At 46.1% G+C, this 25,448-nt stretch overlaps 1 protein-coding gene across 5 annotated transcripts in view; it reads left to right on the top strand.

The window, feature by feature from the left end:
• Positions 1–1,641: 1,641 nt before the first annotated feature.
• CAMK2B (calcium/calmodulin dependent protein kinase II beta) overlaps positions 1,642–25,448 on the top strand; it is a 205,070-nt gene continuing 181,263 nt past the window's right edge. For all 5 annotated transcript variants that reach the window (XM_054997388.1, XM_054997386.1, XM_054997387.1 and 2 more), the window contains exon 1: positions 1,642–1,752. In XM_054997388.1, the coding sequence (XP_054853363.1) occupies positions 1,688–1,752 (65 nt within the window). In that variant the 5' untranslated portion in view covers positions 1,642–1,687. The remainder of the gene's footprint in view (positions 1,753–25,448) is intronic.

The raw sequence follows: 25,448 nt of genomic DNA, 5'->3' as shown, positions 1-25,448 counted from the left end.
TATTATTTTAATTGTTCGAGACTTTAAAGTTCTAAAACCATCAAGCCTCTCTGCCCTTCACAACCTAAGTAAGGGGATGTGTATGTTTGCACCAATTCAAATCCTAAAACCGTATTTCAAATACCAACCACCCCATAAAGATATTGTCAGGTGTGTTGCTGTGTTAGTCTGTAGTAAAAGCACAAAATTGGAGTCTAGTTGCACCTTAAGTACCAACAAAATGTTCAGAGTACGAGATTTCATGAACCCAAAGGTCGCTGGAAATGTTTGTTGGTATGTAAGGTGCTACTGGATTAGAATTGTGTTCAACCACTCCACAATCTTTTCAGCGGTAAACTTGTGGGTTTCCTTGCTCTTGAATTACCCTCCCTCCCCTGCTTTGGTCTTCCAGCAAGAAATGTCACTGCCCCTTATTCATTCTGAACCAGTGTGGCTTACTGTGTGCGTTTATCCCAGGAAAGGTGTTCGATCGTTAGTGGATTACATCACATACATATTTTGCATAGATCAGTGTGGTGTTGATCAGACATCAAGTAAGAGGGGAATATTTAGCCAATACTGTGTAATGGTGTTTCCAGTGGTATATGTCAAAGGGCGTACTACCACTGTTTATGGTCAACTGGTACATACAGTCTGTGATGTTTTGATGATCCCTTCTGCCTTTAATAAAGCAGGTCAGCAACTGGAAACAGTAGAATCAGAGACACTGGGAAAGAGAAAGGAAAATCCCTCCTAATCTTGGCTGCTTTTGGTTTCCACACTTTAAGAGTCTACTGCAGAGACAGATGCAAGAACGGGGTCAGACCCCCACCCTACACACGAGTGGTTACAGCCCGTCCCCAAACCGCCACCAGTGGACGACTGCAATGGCTCTGGGTCTTTGATACACCTGTCCGCAAAAGCGAAGCCCTTCACAGTTTGGCCTTTTTGGGAGAATGTGCAACCCCCGAAGCATTGCTATGTGGCTGTTTCAATGAACAGTTGTGGGGCTGGAGTGGCCTTGGATGGAGACGCTCCCGAGGGTGTCAGGCGGCCTGGGAGAGTTTGCCCGAAGAAGACGTGAATAAGGCAGCAGATGTTTGCAAAGGAGGAAGGGGAGCTCTGAGTCGCCGGGGTGGGTGTTCGGGCAGCGGGGGGGGGGGGGTCCGAATGGGCCGCTGGGCGCGAGCAGCCCGAGCCAGCGCCGCGAGCGAGGAAAGCCCCTGCGTTGCGTGTGGGCCTGGCACCCGGTACCCCCAAGCGAGGAGGGGAGGTGGGGCTCCAATCCCCCGGAGGGTGGGCGGCACGGCTGGCCCTCCTCTCCGCGCCGTCGAGCGTGCTGCAGGCTGCGAGCGTTGGAGCGCTTCCAGGCCTCCTCCTCTCCCGAAGCGAGGCGGCCTGGGGGCGGCTGGTGCGCAGCAGGGTTGCGCTCGCCCTCCCTGGAGGCTGAGCAGCGCCCCTCCCCTGGCAACCCTCCTGGGCTCTGCCCAGCACCGGGACCGCTCTCGCCAGGCGCTCGCTGTGCAGGCAGGCAGGCAGGCAGGCAGGGGCTGGGCGTCTCTTGCCCCCGATCGGAGCCTCGCCCCCTCCTCCTCCGCCTCTTCGCCTTCCCCGCCCGCCTGCCAGCCCCTCCTTCCCCCGCTGCCAGCCCGAGTCCAAGCCGGAGCGGAGCCCGGGCGGCTCATTGCGGAGCGAAGCTGCAGCCGCGATGGCCACCACCGTGACCTGCACCCGCTTCACCGACGAGTATCAGCTGTACGAGGAAATTGGCAAGTAAGGAGCCCGGCCGCGCCTGGCGAGAGCGGGGCTGGGGGGCGGGAAGGAGCCGGTGCCCAACGCGAAGGCCTCCGGAGGGCCGGCCGGGGGCCGAACTTGCCACCGGGGAGGCCCGGCTCGGGGCTGGGCTGCAGGAGGAGGAAGGGGCAGCCCTCGAGCCGCTCTGCCGCCTCTCCGTGCCCGCGGCCGTGCCCGCGCTTGCCCTCCCCTCCCTTGCCTGCCCTGGCCCGCCAGCGTCTCCGTGGGGCTGAGCGGTGGGTCCGGCCGCGAAGGGAAGGGGCGCCGTGGAGAGGCTCGCCCGCGCTGCGCAGACATGACGCACGTTGCAGAGCCGCGGACGGCCAAGAGCGTGGGGGGGAGGCGAGGCGAGCGCGGCGGCGGAGGTTCCCCTCGCCCGGCCGGCCGCAGCCCCGGCAGCCGAAGCCGGTCGAGACGCTTTTGCGCCACCGCCCTGGGCGCCAGCCTCGCCCGCCTGCTCTGCCTCGCGAGCGCGCCGGGACTGAGGGCCACGGCCGCCGCTGCGAGCCCTCCACTGCAGTCTTGCCCCCTCTCGCTCGCTTCCCCGGGCGTGCGGAGAAAGCACATGGCCGGGCGGGGCAGCGAGGGGAGGAGAGAGAGGAGGAGGAGCGGGGATGGCCGGCCGGCCTGCCTGTGCCGGGCGAGCGGGCGCCTGGGCGCGCTGCGGGGGAACACCCTCGCCCGGCTGCGAGCCCCGAGGAGACTCAGCCGCCGCCTGTGCGCGTCCGCCGCCCGGGCGGTGTGGAGCGCGTGGGCTGCTGCAGGCCGGGCTAGTCGGTTGCTTGGCGCCCCGCTGTTGCGCGGGGGCGTCAGCCGGGGCGGCTGCTTGGAGTGGGAGACGGCGAGGCTGCTGCTTGGCTGGGGAGGGCGACGCCTGTCTCGATAGCGGGAGGAAAGAATCCAAGCCCCTTTACCTCTTTGCTTGGTACTGCGGAACGAGTCTGGTTCGGCGCCCGCGATCCATCGGGGTGGCGCTGAATGGTTTCTCAAAAGGCTGAAGCCATCCTGTCGGTTCTGCCCCGCTCTTGAATGCCCGGGGACTGGGGGCAGGGGCTGGCCAGTGAGGTGCTCTGCACATGCTCCAGAGCACCCTTCAGTCGACTTGGATGGGGAAGGGGAGAAATAACAGTACAGGTTGATGCCAGAGAAGCCAGATCTGTTTCTCCAGAGGCTCGCTTTCCACCCCTCGTTGGTGCTGCCTCTGCTGAGAGGGTGCTGCCTGGGTGTGGAAGGAGCTGGACATCTTTTTTGCTGAGATGCAGCCCATGCTTACCCAGCAGTGTGGCTTCAAGCTTGTAGGCATGGCTTTTTACTGCAAGACTGTGCGGGCTTTCTTTGCTTTTTGCTGGTGAATAGCATTTATTCCCAGAGTGAAGGTGTCACAAGACACCAGACCACAGAGAATCGGCCTTAGGAAGAGGCACACCAGCCAAGAAGTGAGCATAAGTCTGTAAGCCTCCTTGCAGCTGAGTAAATGTGTAAAAGAAACCTGCCAGGTTGTTGCACACTACAGTTCCCCTCTCTTGAACTGTCACTGTGCAGGTGAAGCTCTGCTGCTGGCTGTAAATTAAAGCTGCTGTTGAAGTGGCAAGAGGAGATCAGACTGTCCTGGTCAGTCAGCAACCTCAGGCCAAAGCCACTAGTAAAAAAAGTACCTAAACCTGTTTCTAATGCTCAGCTTTGGGACTTGTAGAATAACGACAGAGCAGAGAGAGAGAGCTGTGCAGAGTGTTTTTCCATCACTACTACTGAGCCAACAAATGGCCTTTACAATACATCAATTGGTGAAAAGGGCTGGGGGAAGAGGTCGGTTGAAGGTAGATGTGAGTGCTGGCAGAGGGGTTTGGAACATCTCTTTTTGCTTCCTGTTGGATAAATAGTTTTTTTTTCCCCCTGGGGTTGCCTGTCGGGCACACATGCACATCATCAGACAGCTAGCCTTAGCAGAATGTAACTGTAGACCCAACTCAGACTGGACTGTCTCTAGTATCTCTTTGATGATACTCCCTTCTTCCTCCTAATGGATGCTTGCATTTTAACTTACTTATTATTTGTACTCTGCTGTTCTTACTGAGACTTAAGGCAGAGTAGTCAATCTGATCAATGGATTCAGCATTCAATAAACAATACAACAGAGTATGGATTGCAGAAATTTGAAAACAAGTATTGTTATGAATGACCTGACCTGGATAGTCCAGGTGAGCCTGATCTTGTCAGATCTCAGAAGCTAAGCAGGGTCGGTCTTGGTTAGTAATTGGATGAGAGACCACCTATGAAGACCATGGTTGGAGAGGCAGGCAATGGCAAACCACCTCTGATAGTCTGTTGCCAAGATAACCCCACCAGAGGTTGCCATAAGTCAGCTATGACTTGAGGGCACTATACACACACTGTTATGAATATAGAGATGAAGCATGGCTGAAACAGAACTTAAGTAATTTGACATGACATTAAATGACGTGGAAACTGCTCATATCTGCATCAACAGGCAGTACCCAGTAATATAGTCTACAGCCCCTGTCCCTTAACTAAAACATCTCTGAGCCATTTCTTAGATCACAGCCCTATTACCTGAGTGAAAAAGCCAACCTGAAGAATTCAGTTTGCATAATTTGCAGAAAGCCAAGAAAGTGGGACACCACAGAAAATCTGCATGTATGGGCAGCAGCCAATATTGCCCATTTGCAGGGAGATCTGCAGATGTTCAGATGAACAAAGCTGCATGGTATATAGCATAGGGAGAGAGGCGGTCCTGCAGATCTGACATACACAGTGATTAGAGTTTCAGGCGAGGAGCTAGGAGACAGATTTGACTGCTGCACTGCCATGCAGTCTTGCAGGATGACTTTGGACCAGAGTCTTATCCTAATCTACCTTACAGGATTGTTGTAAGGATAAAATGGAGGAGGAGAGAATGATGCTCTCAGCAATTTGGAGTCCCCATTAAGGAGAAAAGGGAGGGGGGGGTAAAAATATCTAAAACAAACATATAGGCCTTTCCTGTTATACAGTTTTAGTCTAGCTGTTTCATAAGTTCAGTATTTAATGCAGTATCATCAGCAGTAGTTTAAGATTTATATGTTAAAAGGATAGTAAAGCCAAATGCTCTTATTCAGTAATTGGATTCAAGTCAGGACTCATGAACTAATCCTTCTATCTGCCAGCATGCCCACAATTCCCACAATCACTTTTTAAAAATTCTACAGTGCAACTCTAGTACCAACTTTATCCATGCAAGGTAACACTGATTTGGCGTGACTTTGTATCTGATGAAGGGAGCTTGACTCTTGAAAGCTGATACCTGGGAAAGCTTGTTGGCCTTTAGGGTGCTACCGGACTTGAATCTTGCTGGTTTAGTGGTTTCACTATTTCCTCTTAAATCAGTCTGCTATTCTGCTTGGTTATTTTGCCATTACTCTTTGATTTCTAACCAACTTTTCTCCCCGGCTGCAGTTGTTGTAGTGTAAGATATAGGAGTTATAGATCTATTATTTCATCCCAGACAATTTTCAGACCCAGATTTCAAATAGGTTTCTGCTCATTCCTAGAGATGGAGGAAGAGGCAAAGCAAGTGATTTTTCATGACCACAATGAAGTATGAATCGGAGTGAAGGCACCTGCAACATTCAAAAGGGTGTGTAGCCTGCAGTGGCTTGAACTTCTTTTTCTGAAATGAAAGGTCTCGATGCTGTTCAGAAGATTATACTTTGGTCTTCAGAATTTTTCGCCCTTAGGCTATTTATTACTCTTTGCCTTTGGGAACAAGATTAATTTCCTTTCCATTTTTCTAAGAGGAAGAATCGAGACTCCCTTCTGCATTCCAAGGCCTGTTTCATAATTAGTTTGAAGGGTGGTTTGTGTGTGTGTCTGTGTGTGTGTCTGCAGGGGTGGGGAATAGAGCTATTCTGTGAAGTTCTAAAACGTGGCTGCCCTAGATGCCTGGAAGCAAACAATTTGTTGGTGAGAACAAACTGCGCTGAGAAGTTCAGGCCCCCCTCCCTGCACTTTTTATGCCCATGCGGTTCCCTTCGAGTTGCTGGGTCACAGTGCTGTAGGGACAGCAGACACCACAAGCAGTAGTAGTTTCCTTTAGAGGCCTAAACTAGCAACCCCTAACTCAGAGCTCTTCACCCTCCAAGTCTTAATTTCCTTGCGCAATCTGTCACTAGGCCTTATGTGAGTTCTGCCTGTGTACCATTTTCCCTGTGGCTCCTCTTCTCTTCAAGTCTAGGATTCTGCCCTCCATTGTAATCTTAGATGCAGGCTGCACCGCACTTTTCCTATATCTTTTTAGCCACCTTGCCACTTGACTAGGGTTGCCAGCTCCAAGTGGGGAAATTACTGGAGATCTGAGGAGTGAAACCTGGAGAAGCCAGGGTTTGGGGAGGGAAAGGATGTCAGCATGGCATAATTCAATAGAGTCCACCCCCCAAAGTAGCCATTTTCTCCAGGTGAACTGATCTCTGTGGCCTGGAGACGAGTGTAATTCCGGGAGATCTCCAGCCACTACTTGGAGGCTGGTAACCCTGCACTTGACCAACCTCCATCGCTCTTTCCGTGACAGTATGTATTCCCTTCTGATCTAGAATGCTTGGAAGGATGTGAGGAAATGACTTGTGCCCCTACCTAGCACGATCTGCCTCAGTGTGGCCTTCCCTTGGGTCCTAAATTAAAATTTTCTTTATTTTACTTCATTTATATTCTGTGTTTGTCCCCAGTGGGAACCCAAAGCAGTGTACGTCGTTCTCTTCTCCATTTTTCCCTTCATGACAAACCCTGTGAAGTAAGTTAGCCTGAGAGTATGTGACTGGTCCAAGGTAACCCAGCAAGCTTCCATGGCAGAGTGGGGAATCGAACCTGGGTCTCCCTAGTCTGATACTCTAGCCATTACACCACACTGGCATATGGAAAGACTTTTTCACAGACATTCAGTTTAACAAAGCATGGATTTATCCTTAACTCCTCTGTGAGCCATTTTTTGGTCTCTCTATGCTTGTGTATTCTCTCTGCATAGGGTTTGGGAACTTGAAAGCTGTTTTTGTTGCTGATTCATATAGTGGTAATAATGTGCCACACGTATCTCCCTTTTCTGTAATACTGGAACCGAGGGGCACCCAATGAAATTGAGGAGTGATAAAATCAGGAGGGACCAAAAGAAGTATTACTTTATTCAATGAGTAAGTAGCTGTGGAATTCACTGCCACATGGCATAGTGATGGCTTTAAAAGGGGATTTGACAGATTTGTGGAGGAGAGGTTTGTCTGTGGCTACTAGCCATGGTGACTCTACATCCAGAGGCACTAACAGTGCAATCCTAAGTAGCGTTACTCCAGTCCAAGCCCATTGATTTCAGCTCTTAGCACTGTAAACCTCCGAAACCAGTACTAGGAGCAGGGGTTTTTTTCAGCAGGAACGCGGGGGAACAGAGTTCCAGAACCTCTTGAAAATGGTCACATGGCTGGTGGTCCCGCCCCCTGATCTCCATACAGAGGGGAGTTTAGATTGCCCTCCACGCTGCTCGGTGGCGCAGAGGGCCATCTAAACTCCCCTCTGTATGGAGATCAGGGGGCGGGGCCACTAGCCATGTGACCATTTTCTCCGAGGGCAACCCACTGAGTTCCACCACCTCTTTTCCCAGAAAAAAGCCCTGGCTAGGAGGCAACATCAAGAGAAGGTTTTGTTGTCTATGCCTGTTTGTTGGCTCTCCAGGGCAACCTGTCAGCTGCTGTGCGAAGCAAGATTCTGGCCTAGATGGACCACTGGTCTGATCCAGCAGGGCTTCTCTTAAATTCTTATGCTGCTAAATATGAATTTACAAAGTTCAAGAAGAGTCTTATCATCTAAACTTTTGACATATGAGGGACGACAAATAGATGGCAGGGAGATGGAGATAATTGGGGGAAGAACGTGAGTCGACTTCAGTTCCATGTGTTTAAGCTTCGTTTCGAGGCTGCTGAGAACCAGTATGGGCGAAGATTCCCTCAGTCTTCACATTCAGAAGAAAATACGCGCAGTGACTGATGAGAACAGGGAGATTTCCGATGTCCCCCAGCAGTTCCTTGCCAAGCCCTCAAGGATTACCTTGTTCCTTAGCGTTTTGATCCCTAGCCCCACTACTTCAGTGACCCTGTTTGCTTTCAGTAGTGAAGGGGGATTCGGCGATTGTGCTATAGGCTTGTTTTGAGGAGGAAATCGAATGTCCAAATGAAAGTTGGTTTGGATTAGGGTTTTCTTTTTTCTTTTTAAAAACAAACTGCCTAGAATCATAGGGTTGGAAGAGATCTACGGGGTCATCTGGTCCAACCCCCAGTAACCCCTGTTCCATGCCCAGAAAAATGGCAAAACACCGTCAGGATCCCTAGCCAAACTGGCCTGGGGAAAATTGCTACCAGACCTCAAGGTGGTGATCAGCGTTACCCTGAGCATGTAAGAAGGGGCCTACATTACTGAGAATTTTAAGGTGCTTTCTGATAATGACTTATGCTAATTTAAACATTTAGGGCACTATCCAGCACTCTTAAACATTTCCAGTGATTTCAGCAGTTGAACTCTTCCATTGATTTGAGCCAAAATTCACCCTCACTGGATTGTGGCCTTTCTTTGCTTTCTGAAAGGAGGCTGTTGTGGTAGTCTAGCAAGAACCTCTGTACACTTGTGGAATCTAGAGCCAGTAATTGTCTTTACTGCAGAAACGGTTGACTAAGTGGAGTAGGAAAGATTTGGGGGTTGGAATTAAAGGCTTAAATTTGTTCTCATTGTTGAAAAGATCAAAATCCAGGTCAGGAATGGACAAATGTTTGCCTTAGAAGATGCGATCCTAAGCAGTTTTACATGGAAGCTAGTTCTAATGAAATCAGTTAGACTCGTAAGTGTGTGTGTAGGCTCAGTTTGTAATACTGAAATAGAAGAATGAAATATCATCTGTCGTTAGTACCGTAGGCTGCCATATACCTCTTCTCCTTGAATGATAGTGGTGGGAAATGATATAATGCATACTTGGCATCCTGAAGGGCCTTTTCTTTTTAAAAATGCAACTTGAATATGGATGGCAAGTTTATTCATCTCAATGTATGCTGTGTTATGCAAGCTACCTAATGGCATATTTTCAGATATGTATAGTACATCTCCCTCCTCCATATAAAAACACAGTGATGGGAAGCAATAAATTTGGCTGTCTGGGAGTGGTGTCTGGAAGAGGAGGAGGGAACACGCACACGCGCACACACACACACACACACACACACAAGAGTCTGTAGTAAGGCATGTGGAGAACTGGGAAGTTTCCAGATTAGAGGTCTATATAAGCAAGACCAGAAAGTTAAATGTAGAATAGCATAGTCTATTTAAAGCTCTGACAATATGGAGATGCTTGCTTGGGCCTTTGCAAAACCTGACTGTGGCTGATTCCGCACACGTTGGATAATGCACTTCCAATCCTCTTTAGAGATCATTTGGAACTGAATTTTTCATGTGTGAAACAAAAAATCCACTTCCAAACGATTGCTAAAGTGCATTGAAAGTGCATTATCCAATGTGTGCGGAATCAGCCATTGTGAGCATTTGAAGTTACATGAAGTTCCTGCTAAGGTATGGTTGAGGGGAATATGGAAGAATGGAATGTGTATGGGAGAGGGCTCTGTAGCAATAGTATGAAGTTCCTGCAGAGTGGAAGACTAGAGGAGGATCGGAGGCTTTTTTGAAGATGCAGTGTACAGGTGTTGAGTGAGTGTTCAGAGAGGGGTTGGACCCAGGAGGTGTTGAGAGATGTCCTTGTGGTGGAGGCTCAAAGAGAGGTTAAGATTGGGTGGGGAGGCTTAGGCATCATGTCTAGTTGACCAGTGAAGATGCAGAAAGTCATATGGCAGTCTTGGGACTATGACTGTTCTTTTCCTCGATCTACAGCGGTAGTGACTCAAGCTGGTGACCCAAGTGACCCAGACTAATTGCTGTAACCATTGAACCTCTGGGCTGTGAAAGTCTTCTCCCAGATTAGTTTTTAATCTGGTACGCACCAGTTACAGTTATGCATAATGAGGAAAAAATAGGTCTTGTACTTGTCAAATATAAAGGCAGTTGGGAAAGTAGCCTGGGACTGCAAGCCCTGGTGCACCGTGATTCTGTACGCTTGTGGCAGGGATTGTCCACTTATGTATTTTTAGGTGGCATTCTAGTTCAAGAGGTTAATGCAGGTGACAGAACTGTTCAAAACTCAGGGGTCCTGGATCGGTAATAAAACTTGGCATCACCTAGCAGAGAGCTTTGCAGGCACAGAGAGCACATGTGCTTGGAGGGTACGAGATCATTGATTTCCAGAGAACATATGCAATAGCAATGCAGTAACGTTTAGATGAAGTGCACATGTTGAGTGATTTAGAGCAAAAAAATTTAACACACTGCAGATTTTGTATATTTAGGACAGTTGTGTAATTTATATGTTATCTCTCATGGAATGTACATTTGATAGATAGTGAGCCCCTTGGCTACGGATGTGTGAACAGTTTGTATTCTGGTTGTTATTTATTGATGGGATTGTTTATTGACTGATTGGAGTGTTTATACATTGACTGAACATATTGAAATATTGTTGTACTGACTGTATTTATTATATTTATATTTATTAGGAGCACTTTGCACTTCGTTCACTGTTAGCACTTTATATTAAAAATTGCTTCTTATGTCTACAGGTTGCAAGATTGAGATTATAGAAGGGAGACATTTACTCTTCTGGTACAGTGATATCTCCCTAGTGTGCCTCTCGTTGGGTTGGGAGTGTTTAGAAGACCAGATTTGACCCAAGGGTCATCAGTTACTATGCTTGCTATAGGTGAACAGGACGGGGGAGAGTCTAGATTTGCAGTAGAGCGTGCTGGTAAAGTAGCCCTGCCCTTAATTCCTTTTTTAATCAGCTGGATAAAGCTTGCCAGCATGGTTCCATAAGCCAAACATGGATAACATGGAATTTTCCAACCATGGTTTAAGAATTGCTGTTCCCCGCAATCGTAGTGGTCTAGGGGCTGCTTCTCAAGAATGTTAACTGTGTTGTGGCATTGTTGCCGAGCTGTCCTCTTGAGCTGCACAACAACAAGACTCGTGGGTGGCCTGGCCTGCCTGTGGTAGCTTTGCTGCGCTGAAAAGAGTTGTTACACCACCTGCCCTCACATGTTGCACATTCACTGCGATTCATTCAGGGCATCATTCCAGCCCTTTGCTGTCTCTTTCTGGCTGGGTGTGTAATTAAGTCTTTGCACTGGCATAATAAGGAGGGTGAATGTTTCAGCAAAGATGGCTGAAGAAATGACAGGAGCATGCTTTGCGGTCAATTCTCCCCCTTTTGTGTGTCCTGTATGTGTGCTTGTGCCCATGGAAAGTTCCATTATGGGACGTAATGGAGGCAACCTTTCCTTTGAGGTGCGCGTGCTGTTCAGAAAAGCGATTAAAAAATGGAGGTACTGAAATAAAATGGAAGAATATTGCTGAAAACTTAATTCTCTCATGAAACCAAGGGTGTGTGTTTTCCTGGGAATAGCACATTGCTTTCTTGTCACAACACCTTAAGGCAGATGTAGAAACTGAAGGTTGTTTCAGAGTGAGGAAAGTGGATGAAGAAGCAGACTGAATGGATTCTCCCATCTCCAAGATACTGGAATAGCTTGTGTAGAGGGAATACAGGAAAGATACAGAGGCGGAAGACAGAAGAAGAAAAAAGGAAGGGGTGCTATTTTCTATCTTAATACGCGAACAGATGGAAGCTGACGCCAAAGGAATAGCACCTTTCACCCCCATTTTTAACAGTAAGCATAATTAACCATTGAAGCCTTTTTAAATAGGATGTCAGGCATTCACAATTCTTTGCAAATGGCTGTGCTGAGATCAAGGTTGTTATCCTTGTCCTGATTCCATGTAGAGCTAGGTGTGCCTACACCCACTGGAATCAAAGAGTTTAGGCATGCCTAGCTTAGCTTAGCCTAACCTAGCATTGAATTGCAGCTCTGGATGTAAAGCAAGCTACCCTCTGTATTTTTGGTGTAGTGGTTAAGAGCGGCAGGACTCTAATCTGGAGAGCTGAGTATGATTCCCCACTCCTCCACTTGAAGCCAGCTGGGTGACCTTGGATCAGTCACAGCTCTCCGGAGCTCTCTCAGCCCCACTCACCTCACAGGGTGATTGTTGTGGGGATAATAACAGCGTACTTTGTAAACCGCTCTGAGTGGGCGGTATATTAATAGAATCCTGCGCTGGATCCAGGCGCGCGGACGCCCGGGGCAAACCTTGCCTGGGTGCTCCGCACGCGCGCGTGCACTCCCAGCACTGCGTGATGACATCACTGTTGTGACATCATCACGCGGGGCGGGAGCCATGCGCGGCAAGCCAGCCTCTCCAGTGCCCGGTGAGCCATGGAACTGGCGGCAGCGCAGGCGTGCGCTGGGGCGGCTGGCTGGCTTGTCGCGCACACAGGACCTCCCAGCCCTGCGCTCAGCCACCCTGTGTGGCAAGCCAGCTGCCCCAGCGCACGCTCTCGCTGCTGCGGCTCACCGGGTGCTGGGGTGGCCAGCTTCCTGCGCGGCCAGCTGAGCGCAGGGCTAGGAGGCCTTCTGCGCAGTTAGTGTGCCCCGCTGCCCTGTGCTACCTGTGCAGCAAGCCGGCCGCCCCAGCACACGGTGAGCCACGGAGCTGGTGGCAGTGAGGGCGTGCGCTGGGGCAGCTGGCTTGCCGCACTGGTGGCTGAGCGCAGGGCTGGGAGGTCCTGCACGCGCAGCAAGCCAGCCAGCCGCCCCATCGGCGGGGCTGGCGAGGGTCTCCCAACCCTGCGCTCAGCCTCCTGGGCGGCTAGCAGCCGTGCCCGGCACCCCCTCTTTGGCGGCGCTGGGGGCAGGCTACCCCCCTGCCCCCCCTCGATCCGGCCCTGATAGAATATTATTATTATTATTACATGTGCAGTGCAATATTTTAACAAGTTTGCTTAGAAATCGGTCCTACAGACTTGGAACAGAACTTGTTGCTTCTGAGGACTGATGCCTGAAGACGTGTGCATAGTAGTGTGCTGTGCATGTTCTGACCCCCATGACATGGCTACTGTAGGGCTACATTTTTTTTTGCACCAGATGAGCCTAATTCCATTGATATTTTTTATTTGGTTGAGTCTCATTTGTTTCTATATAGGGTTGGGCTATGATGAAAGTTACAAACACCTTACTCGTTTCTCCATTGATTTTTTCCCTTTTATAAAAAGAGCATAACAGGCCTAGACTCATTTTTAAAGCCTGTGGTTATGGAAATGAAAATGTGAGTTGGCCATAATCAGTGCAATTACACTTACCCGCTGGTGTCTTTAGGCAATAGCTCTTACATTCTGTGCTGATTGAAAATTTAGGATTTAAGGGGCAGGCTGTGGAATTGCATGTTTGATTCTTTTCCCTTCTTTATATAAATCTGGCTCTCCCACTTAAGTGTTGCATGCAGTTGTTGCCAGTGAAGATAAACATGCTTGTAAACTCTCTTAGACCCTTTCCTAGGAGTAATCTCTATTGAATGAAATGGGACTTCCGAGGAGACCTCCTTAGGATTGCTGTCTTAGAGATGCAAATCTGGCAGAAACTAGTATTATGTTACATAATGCATTCTAATAATAATACTTGGCATTTATGTAATGCTTTCAGTGTTCAGAGCACATTGCACATTATCTTGTTGCAGTCTTAAGCACAGCCCCATAAGGTAAGCCAGAATTATTATCCCCATATTGCATGTGGAGGGAGTAAGTAAAAATGGCTTGCCTAAAGCTACTGAGTGAGCTTATAACAGTCACAAGATTTAAACCAGAGATCTTGCACTTCATTCTCTTCGCCATGGTGGATAGTTTGATTCACAGGTTTCATAGGGGATGCAAAATACTGTCACTGCTTCAGTATATATTAAGTAAGCAGATGTTTTGTATGGGAACATGGGTTTAAAGGAATTCCTGTTATGGAAGACAATGGCTCTTTTGGACTGAACCCGCTTGATGTTACTGTTCCAGTGCAAGGATCCTTCTCCAGCCTCAATGCAGCAGAAATTGCCTCTGACACATTACTTGGCAGCGTTTCCCCATTCCCCCCATTAATTTAGTACCTGGTGAATCTAATCCATCAAAGGGGGCGTGTGTCGTTTGTTCAGGATTAATTCATTTGGAACGAAAGAACGTAATCTTGTGAATGTGCCCCAGTTTGCGCTGTTTTATTATAATCACTTAATCACTGCATGGTTCTGTACTCGGAATCAGTAATGCGAATTAAAATAACCACTACACGCACGCACGCACGCACACACACAATCTGCAAGTTAAGGGGTGGTTAAGGCTGCCTTAAGTGATCTTAAATATGCAACTTTATTAAGTGTTTTAGGAATAAGACTACTGGCAAGTCAGACCAGTATTTTTGCATGCATTGCTGATGCTACAGATGTTGACAATATAGTTCAAAGTAGGTGGAAACTCCTGCGGTAAAATCCATTTTATGTTGGATGATTATCATAATGGTGGGAAATCGCACTAGAGATATCACTGCTTCTAAAACAGTGAAACAAGGAAGTTGTATGTTCTTCTGAAAGAGGTTAGAAAGATTTTGGCCAGTTGTATACCACTGGTGGTGGGGTGATCAGACGTTTTGGTTGTGGGTCCATTCTTTCTAATAAGTTAATATCAAAAGTGGCATAATGCCATTATTAACTGGTTGTGTGTATGGGGTTGCCTTCTTAGTTCTGTTGATCTTCCATGTGTTTTAGTTATTGGAGTGATAATGTAAGCAGTCCTTATTTCAAAAATGGCTGGGGATTTGATTCTTGGGTGACCAAGTACCATAGACGTTAAGGTTCCTTGTGTAGTTATGTGGAGAAGAGACTTTAGATAGGTAAGATTACTGTAACACTGGGATTCCACAAGATACACATGTGGAAACTCCCTCAGCTGTTCAGCCCTGTATTCTGCTTTGTTTGGACAACCCTGTGAAGTCAGACCTGGCTTTTAATTTGAGTAGAACTGGAGCATGAATGAAATTTCAGAAACTTTAAAAGTACAGCAACATGTTAAAGGTTTGTATTGAGCGATTACCTTCTGCTAAGAGGGGAGTCTTCTCCCTTAGAGGATGGGAGTAATTGGATCCAATCTAAAATTTAGATGTTGAAGTTGAATTTTTGCTTTGGCATATGTTGAAGGAAGTGTTAGTTATCAAGTATGTTCAAGTACTGTTGTGAGTCTGGTGCTCTCAGATATTGATACAAAATGTAAACCTTCATCCACCCAGTGTATCTGCCATCTCATGATTTGAGGAATCCTTTTGTCTGGAAAAATTTTTAAAGAAGACTGAGGAGAAAATAGAGAGCATTATTAGGGGAAAGAGGCTTGGATTGAGGAAATAAATTGGTCAAAGAGGGAACAAAGAGCAGAGGGTTTGAGAGGTGCCAGTAATCATCTACTTTCATTCAACAGTGGTCCTCTCTGTAGTTAGACAAGGTTCTCCTTACATAGTATATGAAATGTGAGTCAGGTTGGAGGTTCCCCTTACCAGACTTGCATTTCACATCAGACCTGGTGGTGGGAAATTGGCTGCAGAGGGAGTTCTGCCGTCCCTCCCTTCCATCCCATGCTACTTTGGCCAGAAAAAAATGGCTTTAGGGTTGTTTTGGTTTTTCTGTCGGCTGCTGGTTCCAAGTGTCTGGCCAGGATATGCGGGCAGAGATGTAAATTGGAGCAGGACAAATCTCCTTTTCCTAGTGAGAGTGGCATGAGATGGAAAGGAGGGAAGCCTGAAGTGCCTCCTGCCTAGGGTTGCCAGCCTCCAGGTGATACATTTCAGTAGTGCAAACGTGAAAAGTGCAAAGTGCAAATAAATAGTATGCAATGATTACAATAAATCATTGCCTGTGGATTTTACATCTATTTGGACTGGAGCCACCTCCCTAGGACTGTATTGTGACTCTCTCTTTAGTATGTTCCCCATTGTGGGCTTGTTTCGGACATTTACATAACGACTCGGACAACTGAATTGTATAAATTATATTTATTGTAATCATTGCATACTATTTATTTGCACTTTGCACATTTGCACTATTGAAATGTTTACATAAAAAGGAATAAGCATTTATTGTACATTCCCGGACTTGTTGTTTGCACCTTTTACTATCCGGGCTTTTCCCCTTGTTCTGCTTAGCCTCCAGGTGATGGCTGGAGATCTGGAATTACAGCTGATCTCCAGGCCACAGATATCAGTTCCCCTGTAGAAAATGGCTGCTTTGGAGGGTGAACTCTATGGAATTATACCACGTTGAAGTTCTTTCCCTCCCTAAACACTGCCATCTCCAGGAATTTCCCAACTTGGAATTTCAAGTATCATGTAAGGAGACTCTAAAAATGGAAGAACTTGGGAATCCTGTATCCAATCACAGAAAAAGTAGTATGCTATAAGCCAGGATTAGAAGGGCTGAGGCCCAGTCTCTAGCCTACGTTGTCCTGAGACACAGACTGCTAGAATGTCTGGGACTGTAGTGGTTATTTTAACTAGGCCTCAGTTGAATCCTGAAAGGATATTGTTTCATAGAATTGGAAGGAAGCTTATAGGCCCAATCATTCAACTTCTCTTCATAGGACTTGTTTTCTAGACCCCAATCATCATTGTTTCTCTCCTCTGAATCCGTTCCAGTTTATTAAGCATGACTTCCGAGTGGATGGGCTACAAATCAGCACTCTACTGGTTCGAATCCCACTATTGCCATGATCTCAGTAGGTGGCCTTGGGTAAGTCGTTCCTCTCAGCCCCAGCTGTATTGTGGGGATAATAACAACACTGACTTTGTTCACTGCTCTGAGTTGGACATTGATCTGTCTAAAAGAGTGGTATTATAAGCGCAGTTATTATTATTCCAGGTGAGGTTTGACTAGCACAGAATTGAGTGGAACTATTACTTCTTGTGACTTGTATTCTATACATTCAGTGAATTAACTGCCTTGTTATTACTGCTGTGCATCCCTGCCCTGTTAAATAAACTTAATTCTTTTCCCTTTTCCCTTGTATAACAGGAACATTAGGTTTAGTTTCTGGTCACTTTTCTGGGCTACCTTACTGTTTGCTCTCTGATTTTTTTTAGTAGTCTGGAGATATTAAACCATATGCTTAAGGCCTGTGGCATCCTGTCACTTCTGTCATCTCTTCTTGCAGTGGAGTTGTAAGACTAATAATGGAGGAAATGAGGTTGCAAAATTGGCAAAAAGATGACTGAGAGCCAAGCTACAGGTGACAAATTACACTTGCCTGGCAAGTGAACAGACTCACGTGTATTCCTCCCTGTTCACTTGCCATTCACTTGCTCTCCACTTGGTCAAGTGGAGCGCAAGTGAATGGCAAGTGAACAGGGAGGAATACACATGAGTCTGTTCACTTGCCAGGCAAGTGTAATTCGTCACTTGTCGCTTCGCTCTAATATTCAGATAATCTATATATCTGATTTTGAACCTGGACCCAGAATGCGGATCAAAAGCCCCCAGGTTTGCAGGAAATCTTAACTTTTTAATACATTTTAATACTTTTTTATAGGGGTAAATTGGTAAAAGAAAATTTTAAAAGATTTAAAATGCTGAAATCTCCCATGATTACCTCATAAGATCTTGGCATCCTTTTCAAATTGCCTAGGCATCTATGGATGACTAGATAATCCAGAATGGCTGCTACAGTTTCACTTCAGAAATTGGAGGTGATGCAGGGGGAGTGGGGGGAGTCAGCTGGCAAGAATGATGAAAAGGGTGGGGGAAGTGAAGCTAGAGATGGAAGAAGGAAAGAAAGATGGAGCAAGAGGGGAGGAAATGGCTGGAGGGAGGGAAGAAAGTGGGGAAAAGGAAGAAACTCAGGATCTGTGAGCTGGAAGAAAGGTTAAGATCACGTGGGGAGGAGGAAGACCAGATTCCACCCCCCCCCCAATGGTTCCCCTGCTTGTATTTGTCAAATTCGCAGAGTGCAGTTTTCAGAAGCAGTTCCAAGCAGATGCACAAGTAGTTCTAAAGCTTTCTAATCTGGATCCCAGTTTACATAAACCAGATCCCCAAATTCTTGATTTATAGACCTCCGATGGCTTGAAGCTGTGAGTCTTGAAACTTGTTTAAAGGCCTACCTTGAGCTTGAGCATTCACTGCTTGCATTGGGTCAACTTTCATTCCAAAATGCTTCCTTGGATGTAAGACAAAGAGAAGTGTGGTTCTTGAAATCTTATGCTACAATAAAATTGGTTAGTCTTAAAGGTGCTACTGGACTCTACTATTCTGCAACTACAGACTAACACGGCTAAGTCCTCTGGATCCTTGGATGTAGTGCCATTGCAGGCCCTGCTAGGAGATGGCAGTCTTCCTCTAACACTTATTTTATGCCAGCTCTATGGCAGATGGCTGCTGTATTAATCCTCCCTTTAGATTTCCGTTGCCTGTCTCTGAAAGGGGGCAGCTGTTGAGCAGAAACTGGTGTGTCTCGATTCTTTGGTGGCTACTGGAACGGCTGCCTGGGAGCCCCAAATGATTCCAGCAAGTATTCAAAGCAAGGCTTTATAAAATAATATGCTGCAATAGGCAATCTTACTCTCCTCTTGAACTTTTACTGCTTCTGCATTCAGAAAAAGGACGGTTAGTTAGTGTGTGCCTCCTGAAGCATATAGGCAGAAGTCGCAGACGTCACCTAATCTGCATGCACAAACATCCTGATATATTTGGGGAAAAAAGAGATTTTGGACTGTAGAGGGAAGAAACGGTAGAATGGATACGAAGACACGTGAGGATGGCTGCATAGCCACTACCTGGACTTGAAAGTGATATAGTAATAAGTTCTGCTGAAAAATGAAAATGATTTCTGTATTCAAAGCACCCCACTTTAGAACAAACTGCAGTGGATAGATAATTTGATATTAAATATTTGAGTTATGCTTTCTCCGTCAAAGTTCAAATGGTGTGCTGATTTTGAGGTGGGCAGCTGACTTTCAGATTGGTATTGGACAGCCTTGTTTGTCTAAATGGGAAAGGGTAGAGAGGCCAAAACAAATGTGCTCTAATTTGAGGTGTGATGTTTGGGAATCTGCCCCTTGCCTTGAACCCTGGCACAGGTATATTTCCAGCATTCTTGTTTCTCAAGTTGTAGCTATACTTTCTTGTGCGTAAGTCTGTCTGTCGTAGTTGCTTAAGTGTTATTCACTTCTATAGGAGGGGAAAAATTGGAGAGAGAGGAGAAATTGCTGAGGTAAAACATGCCTCCTGAATTCCTCCCAACACTGAATGGCCTAGCCTCTATCAAGAAGGATTTCCGTGGCGGAGTAATGTGTCCATGTGCCGATCATACAAATGTTACCACCCATCCTATCCCTGCAGTTCAAGGCCTTTCCCAGCCTGACAGTGATACGGGATTTTGGGACAAATATGACTTGGCAAGTTTTCTGATGTCCTAGAGCATGATCTAATTTTGCGTGCTTATTTTGTTTATTAAAAATAAAAAGTACCCATTGGTAACTTTATGCTCCAATAGGAACAGATACTTAAACTGAAATAATGGATCACGAAAGGAAACTAAAGTGTGGGTTGGTGTGAGCTAATGCTGACAGGGCATCTCCCCCCACTCCCCAGACTTGACTATTTTGTGTGTGTTTATATATGTTGGTACCCTCTGAAAGCTTATAACAATAACTGCACTTATATACCGCTCTTCTAGACAGATTAATGCCTCACCCAGAGCGGTGAACAAGTTAGTGTTATTATTATCCCCTCTATACAGCTGGGGAGCTGGGGCTGAGAGGAATGGCTTATGCAAGGCCATCTACTGAGCTCATGGCAGTAGTGGGATTCAAACCAGTAAAGTGCTGATTCACAGCCGAACTACTTACTCACTATGCAACAGCAGCAGTTATATATGCTAAAAATTGGCATGAATGAATGAATGAAAATGTCACATGCAGTGTTGGGCTAGGCCAAGAAATCCTGACTTTTGTTAAGATTGTATGTGACGTGGTGATGTTCATGCTAATAAATAATAACAGTTTAGGGTGTCCCTTAAATTGTTCTCAGTATTTTTCATATTTTGGAAGATACGGCATTAGCTTCGATTTGGAAGTGTCGTCTAAATCTTCTTTTGGGTTCTCATAAGGCAGCTTGTGGAAGATGGGGTTGATAAAGTCTATGTTGCTGGAGGAATGTACAATATAACTTGTTTAGGTTGTAGACCATCTGGGTGGTTTTTGCACAATGATTGGTAGATGGAGTCATGGATACTCAGGCAGGTAGGAACGGGGCTGGTAGGAGGGGAAGCAAAAGAGAGTCTAGTGCAGCTTTGGGGCTGATTCACACTATGAAGAAGGATTGTATGCTTGATTTCAATTGAGTATGAATGCAGTGATGTTTGACTGCAAGTTATGAACTTGTAAAATGGTGTGGAGGAATTTTGGGCAATAGCGAATGGCCATGTTGTGTATCCTGACTCTGAGGCACCCATCCCCTTTTTAGTGTGACAGCATGTATGGCAGGGTTGTGATGCAGCTGTATATGTAAAATATGAATCACATTTTGGGGGCAGGAGTATTTTCTGTATTCCAGTGCGTTGAATAAGACAAGGCAAAGACGCAGCAGCGCACTACAAATCTAGATATATTTACGCATGGATTATTTGGTACCTTATATGGAATGGTCATTGGTAGAGCAATTATAGATCCGGGCATCATGCACAACTGGATGTTTCTTGCATCCCCAGAGTGCAAACTACAATCAGTATCTGAATTACAGTTTTGGACTGGACTGTAAACCAAGCAGTTGGTTGCAGATCCTTTAAAGGGGTTGCGGAGTATTATTTAGCTCTCTAGAAAATGTGATTATGAGTGGCTGTGGTACATTTGCATTACTTGAGTGGAAATTTTAAACTTACTCATTTTAAAAGGCTTTGTCACGTTTAATACTTGTCAGCATGCTTCAGATCAGTGCACTTAGTCTGATCCCGAACGCAACGTTTAACTGAAATGGGTAGGGCTGGGTTTTTTTCAAGATAATATATTTAAAAATGGGTGCTATAAATACAGAGCCATGCACTGGACCTTGCTTGATTTCCTCAAGTACAGTTTGCAGGCAATGGCTTTGGGTGGGGCAGTGTGTTATGTGCGTTTTGACAGGCTGTGCTACAGAATAAAAATAATACGTCATTCTCCTCGGGAATTTCTGTGCATAATACTGATTGCACTAAGTGTGTGCTAACTGGGTGGGAGATGCACAATCCCTTTGACTTCTGGTGTGATATTACAAGTTGGGGGGCAAGGAGAAGGATGGAGAAAATGGGAAGTGTAGGTCTAATGGGAGAAACTGTTTTCTACTCCCTCTTCTCCCTTCTACTTTTTAACCCCCCACCACAAAAAAAGGAGACTGTCGCACTACAAATTTCCTCTGCATGAGAACATCAGGACTCGTACGTAAAAAAAGAGTGTCTGAACCCCCCCAAAATGTAACTGTGGCTTTTGGAGGGCCATGTCATAATTTCTCAAAATATCAATGTGAACACAAAAAGGAAAGCAAACAAATCTATTAGAAAACTTATGTCTCAAGATATTGTTCTGTGCTTCTTAATGCTAGTAACTGCCCTTTTATGTCACAAAAAGTGGCTGTGAGGGGAAATGTTTATTAATATTCTGGTCCTGTAGCAAAGAAAAGCTAAGTTATTGTTATTTCTAGCATCTTTCAGTGTACAGAGTGTCTTGCCTCCTTTATAATTTACCTCTGCAATGAACTCTCAAAATAGAGTAGGCTTGAGAGATTGTTGTGACACAGCCAGAACCACCCAGTGATCTTAGGGGTTGATTATTGATTTAACAACAACAACATTCAATTTATATACCGCCCTTCAGGATGACTTAACACTCACTCAGAGCGGTTTACAAAGTATGTTATTATTATCCCCACAACAAAACACCCTGTGAGGTGGGTGGGGCTGAGAGAGCTCCAAAGAGCTGTGACTGACCCAAGGTCACCCAGCTGGCTTCAAGTGGAGGAGTGGGGAATCAAACCCCATTCTCCAGATTAGAGTCCTGCACTCTTAACCACTGCGCCAAACTGGCTCAGAGATAGTGACACCCATATCATAGGCCAGGGTCCCCAATCTTGTCGAGCTTTGGGCCACTTTTAGCTTTTGAGGGCAGGGAGTTGGTGCCACCACAAAATGACTGCCGTGGAGGGCCAGGGACAATTAGAAAATGCCTGTGATGGGGTACACGATCACAAAACATTGGGAAGTTGCAAGCCAAGTGTCCTCCTCAGTTCTTTCTGAGTTTTGCTGCTCCAGTGAGGTGGAGGAAAGCCAGGATTAGTTCTTTGCTTTGGAGAAAGAGCAAATGGATGTCAGGAAAGCCATCACTGAGTGCCATTGTGCCCGTGGAAACCATGCTGGGGATCACTGTTGTATGCTTGTTTATCCAGCATCTTATCCATCCTTCCCTTTTAGAATGGTCTGTCAATTCCCTAGCTTTGCTATCCTTGCTGCTACTCTGGTTCACTCTTACCCTTCTCCACGATTCTCTAGTTCTTTACCATTACTTCATCCCGGTTTGTATTCCTTTTAATGCAAAGGGAGCAGTGGGTGTTAGGAATCCTGGAACGCCTCTTGTATTTCATAAGAATGTGCCAAAAATCATACATCTTAATGTCACCACTCAATGGTCACAGCTAAGGAATCGGAAACTGTTGTCGTTTGTAGTGCAGCCAGAGATTGCCTTATGGCCCAAAGCCAAAATTGGCTTTTAAGGGCGCGACTGTGCCCTTTTCTCTGTGGTTTTGTGGGTTCCATATTGTTTCCAGCTGAAGGAAACATTTTGTCTCTAGACATCAAGACGGCAGCTCATCTCAGCAGCACCCTCAGCCATGAGGTGGGCCAAGATAATAGATTTTTCGCTTCCTTTTCCTTTGTCTTGTGCTCTCCAGGCACCTTCCTGGCACAGGGCCTGGCCCAACTGGCAGCTCTGTAGAGTTTTCACTGAGTCCTCTGGCAAAGGTGCTGTGCTGGAGCTGCTTTGAGCTGAACCCGCAGTTCCTAGATTGCAGCTCAGTTTAAAAGCCAGGAGATGACTTGTGCATTTGCTGCTCAGAGGGCCCCCTTCCTTGCCTGTCTTCTGCATTTTAATCCATGCCCCAGGTCTTTCGTCGCCACCTCTCTTTATCCTCTGATTCTCTTGCTCATGACTGCCTTGCCCTCTTGATCCTGCCCTGCAATAATCAACCCCATTATCAATCCAGGATACCCATTGTTTCCATGGTAACGCCTTGCAGTGTCAGACCCAGGATCATGGCTTCCCCTATGCGCTTGGGAAGGAGAAGCCTTAGCCGGAAGGAGGCAGCTGCTCCTGTGGACATAATTTTAGAAATGTGAGGGATTTCAGATATCTCAGCAATAACTTTAATCAGCACCACCCAGCTTTGCTAGCCAGTCTTCCCACAACAGCCTGTCAAATCATTGCAACAGGAATAGTTGGGGGTGCATATGGGAGGGGGGCAGGATCACAGGCCTTTGCAACCAGAGCTTCTGGGAAATCAGTCTCTAGTTGGTATTTTTCACACAGAGTTTACAGCAAACCCCGTTGTGAAGCAAGGAGAGTTGGGGTTTTATGTCTGTTCAGGACATTCTTTGCCCTGGAAGTTGCTAGTCCCTGAGAATTTTGTTCAGACTCAAAATGTCAGACCTCCAATCCTGGAACATTTGATGATGAAAAAGTGGTTATCACTGAGTCCATGCAGAGGATGCTTCTTCTTTGTGGTTTCTGTGATGCTCATGTATGTGCAGAAGAAATTTGGGAATATTCTAGAATTCCAGCCAAGACATTAGCATGGAAATCCCCTCCCATGTGGGAGAGTTTTGATGTGGTGCATGCCTTGACTGGCTCTCTTATATTTGGGATTAGGGTGCAAGCCTTTATAAGTCAGTCAGTCTGTATTTCAGGCAATTACCCCTGCCTTCCTTTACAAGTTATGTTCTGTTTGGAATCCATGTGCAGGGCCAGTGTAGATCCAGATGATCTAGTGTGTGATACTAGCATGAGATTCTCACTATACGTTTTCTGTAAATGTACATCTTCTTGATCTGCATTACTGACCCAGTGTGCTGTGTAGCAATCACTGCTGATCTTCTGAGATTGAGTGAGTTATGGCATATAGCACCTCTGTTGCCATTGTAGGCTCTGTGTGGGCAATACCGACTAGAGATCACTCTCCCAGTAGGTCTGGTTGCAGAGGCCTGTGCCCGCGTTTGCCATTGTCCTCTGGGGTCTTGTGGTATAGAGTATTAGACAGATCCTGTGTATTCCTGGGAATTCTCTAGTGTGGCATGAAACTAAGGCATCCTGTGCAGCAAGTCCATGTGGTTGCATTCAGCAAAACAGCACATCCTGATCCCTTAGGGGCTGTAAACAGGGCTAAGTTAAAGTCACCATGCACTTAAAAAAAGAACAACAACAAAAATCAAAATTCTCCAACATGGTAAACTAATTTCTTCAAACGAGATAAATTGTTCACCTTTGCAGATCTTTGCTTCCAAGTCATAGGAAAAGGTAAGTGCAGAAGCACTATTGTCCACCCATAGGCTGTTCTGCTTTGTTTCTGCTCCCTGTTTTTCAGCTGGTAAGATTTCATTGTTCATTTCACGAATCTGGGTTGGTAGCACTGGTGATGCTTTTTCAAGCTTGTTGTATATATGCTGGGATCTTTCTTTATGCAAAAAAGAAGAGGAGGAAAGCTGAGTGTAGATGTGTGGCAGCGATCTGTGGCATCATTCCTCAGTGTCTGTGCTGTCAGAATTGTATTTCAGCTCTTCTAAGGATGCTCTGGAGACATTGTGGCATAAAAAGCATAGCATTCATTCAGGATACTTGGGCTGCCGTTGTGATTGCCCAGTTGTTGAACGGCGCTGATGAAGAGATGTGGGCTGCTTGGATGTTTTCCAGAGGGCCTAAAGCCATGTCATGAGGTGGATACTTGTACTCCTGGTTCAACACCACAGTACACAACCAGAAGCATGAGAAGCATCCTTGACCACGGCAGGTGCATCCCTAGACACCTCCATGATAAAAGCAGGCATTCTTGAAAAGATAACTAACAATTTACACACTCAGAGACATTGCTAGATAGCTCACAATTTTATGAGAAATGGATGCCCTTTTATGACTATATTACAGAGAAAGAATTGCAGGCACCTAACCAACTTTGCCGAACTATATTTGATTCATAACCTAACTAAAACAAATAAGAAAAGGAAATCAAAAGATTATGATGCCAAGCTTTATTTATTGCTGTACTGTTTTGATAGTAGCATATAATGAGGACAGAGTGTCTACTTACAACTCCTATACTTTGTACATAGTTCATATCGCTTTGCATTGCTTGTTATTATATATATTTTGTTACCTTTGTATCTTCAATATTTATTCAGTAAAATTTGGGGGGGGGGGAATAAAAGCCGGCATTCAACCATGAGGACTGCATAGCTTTGGTTGGTCCTATTCTGATCTGTGAGGATTTTTAGGAGGTAAGAAGGGCTGAAGCCACCTTCCCTTGTGTGTGAATCAGGAACAAGGGAGACCCGGCTTCTGTAACCGATCCTGTGTTTGATCATTTGAGAGCAAGATGAAATTTAGCAAACTGCCCTCTTCCTCTGTACAAGCAAT

The sequence above is a fragment of the Eublepharis macularius genome, chromosome 14 (genome assembly GCF_028583425.1).
Source record: "Eublepharis macularius isolate TG4126 chromosome 14, MPM_Emac_v1.0, whole genome shotgun sequence".
NCBI lineage: Eukaryota > Metazoa > Chordata > Lepidosauria > Squamata > Eublepharidae > Eublepharis > Eublepharis macularius.
This window is presented reverse-complemented; position numbering and strand designations above follow the sequence as displayed.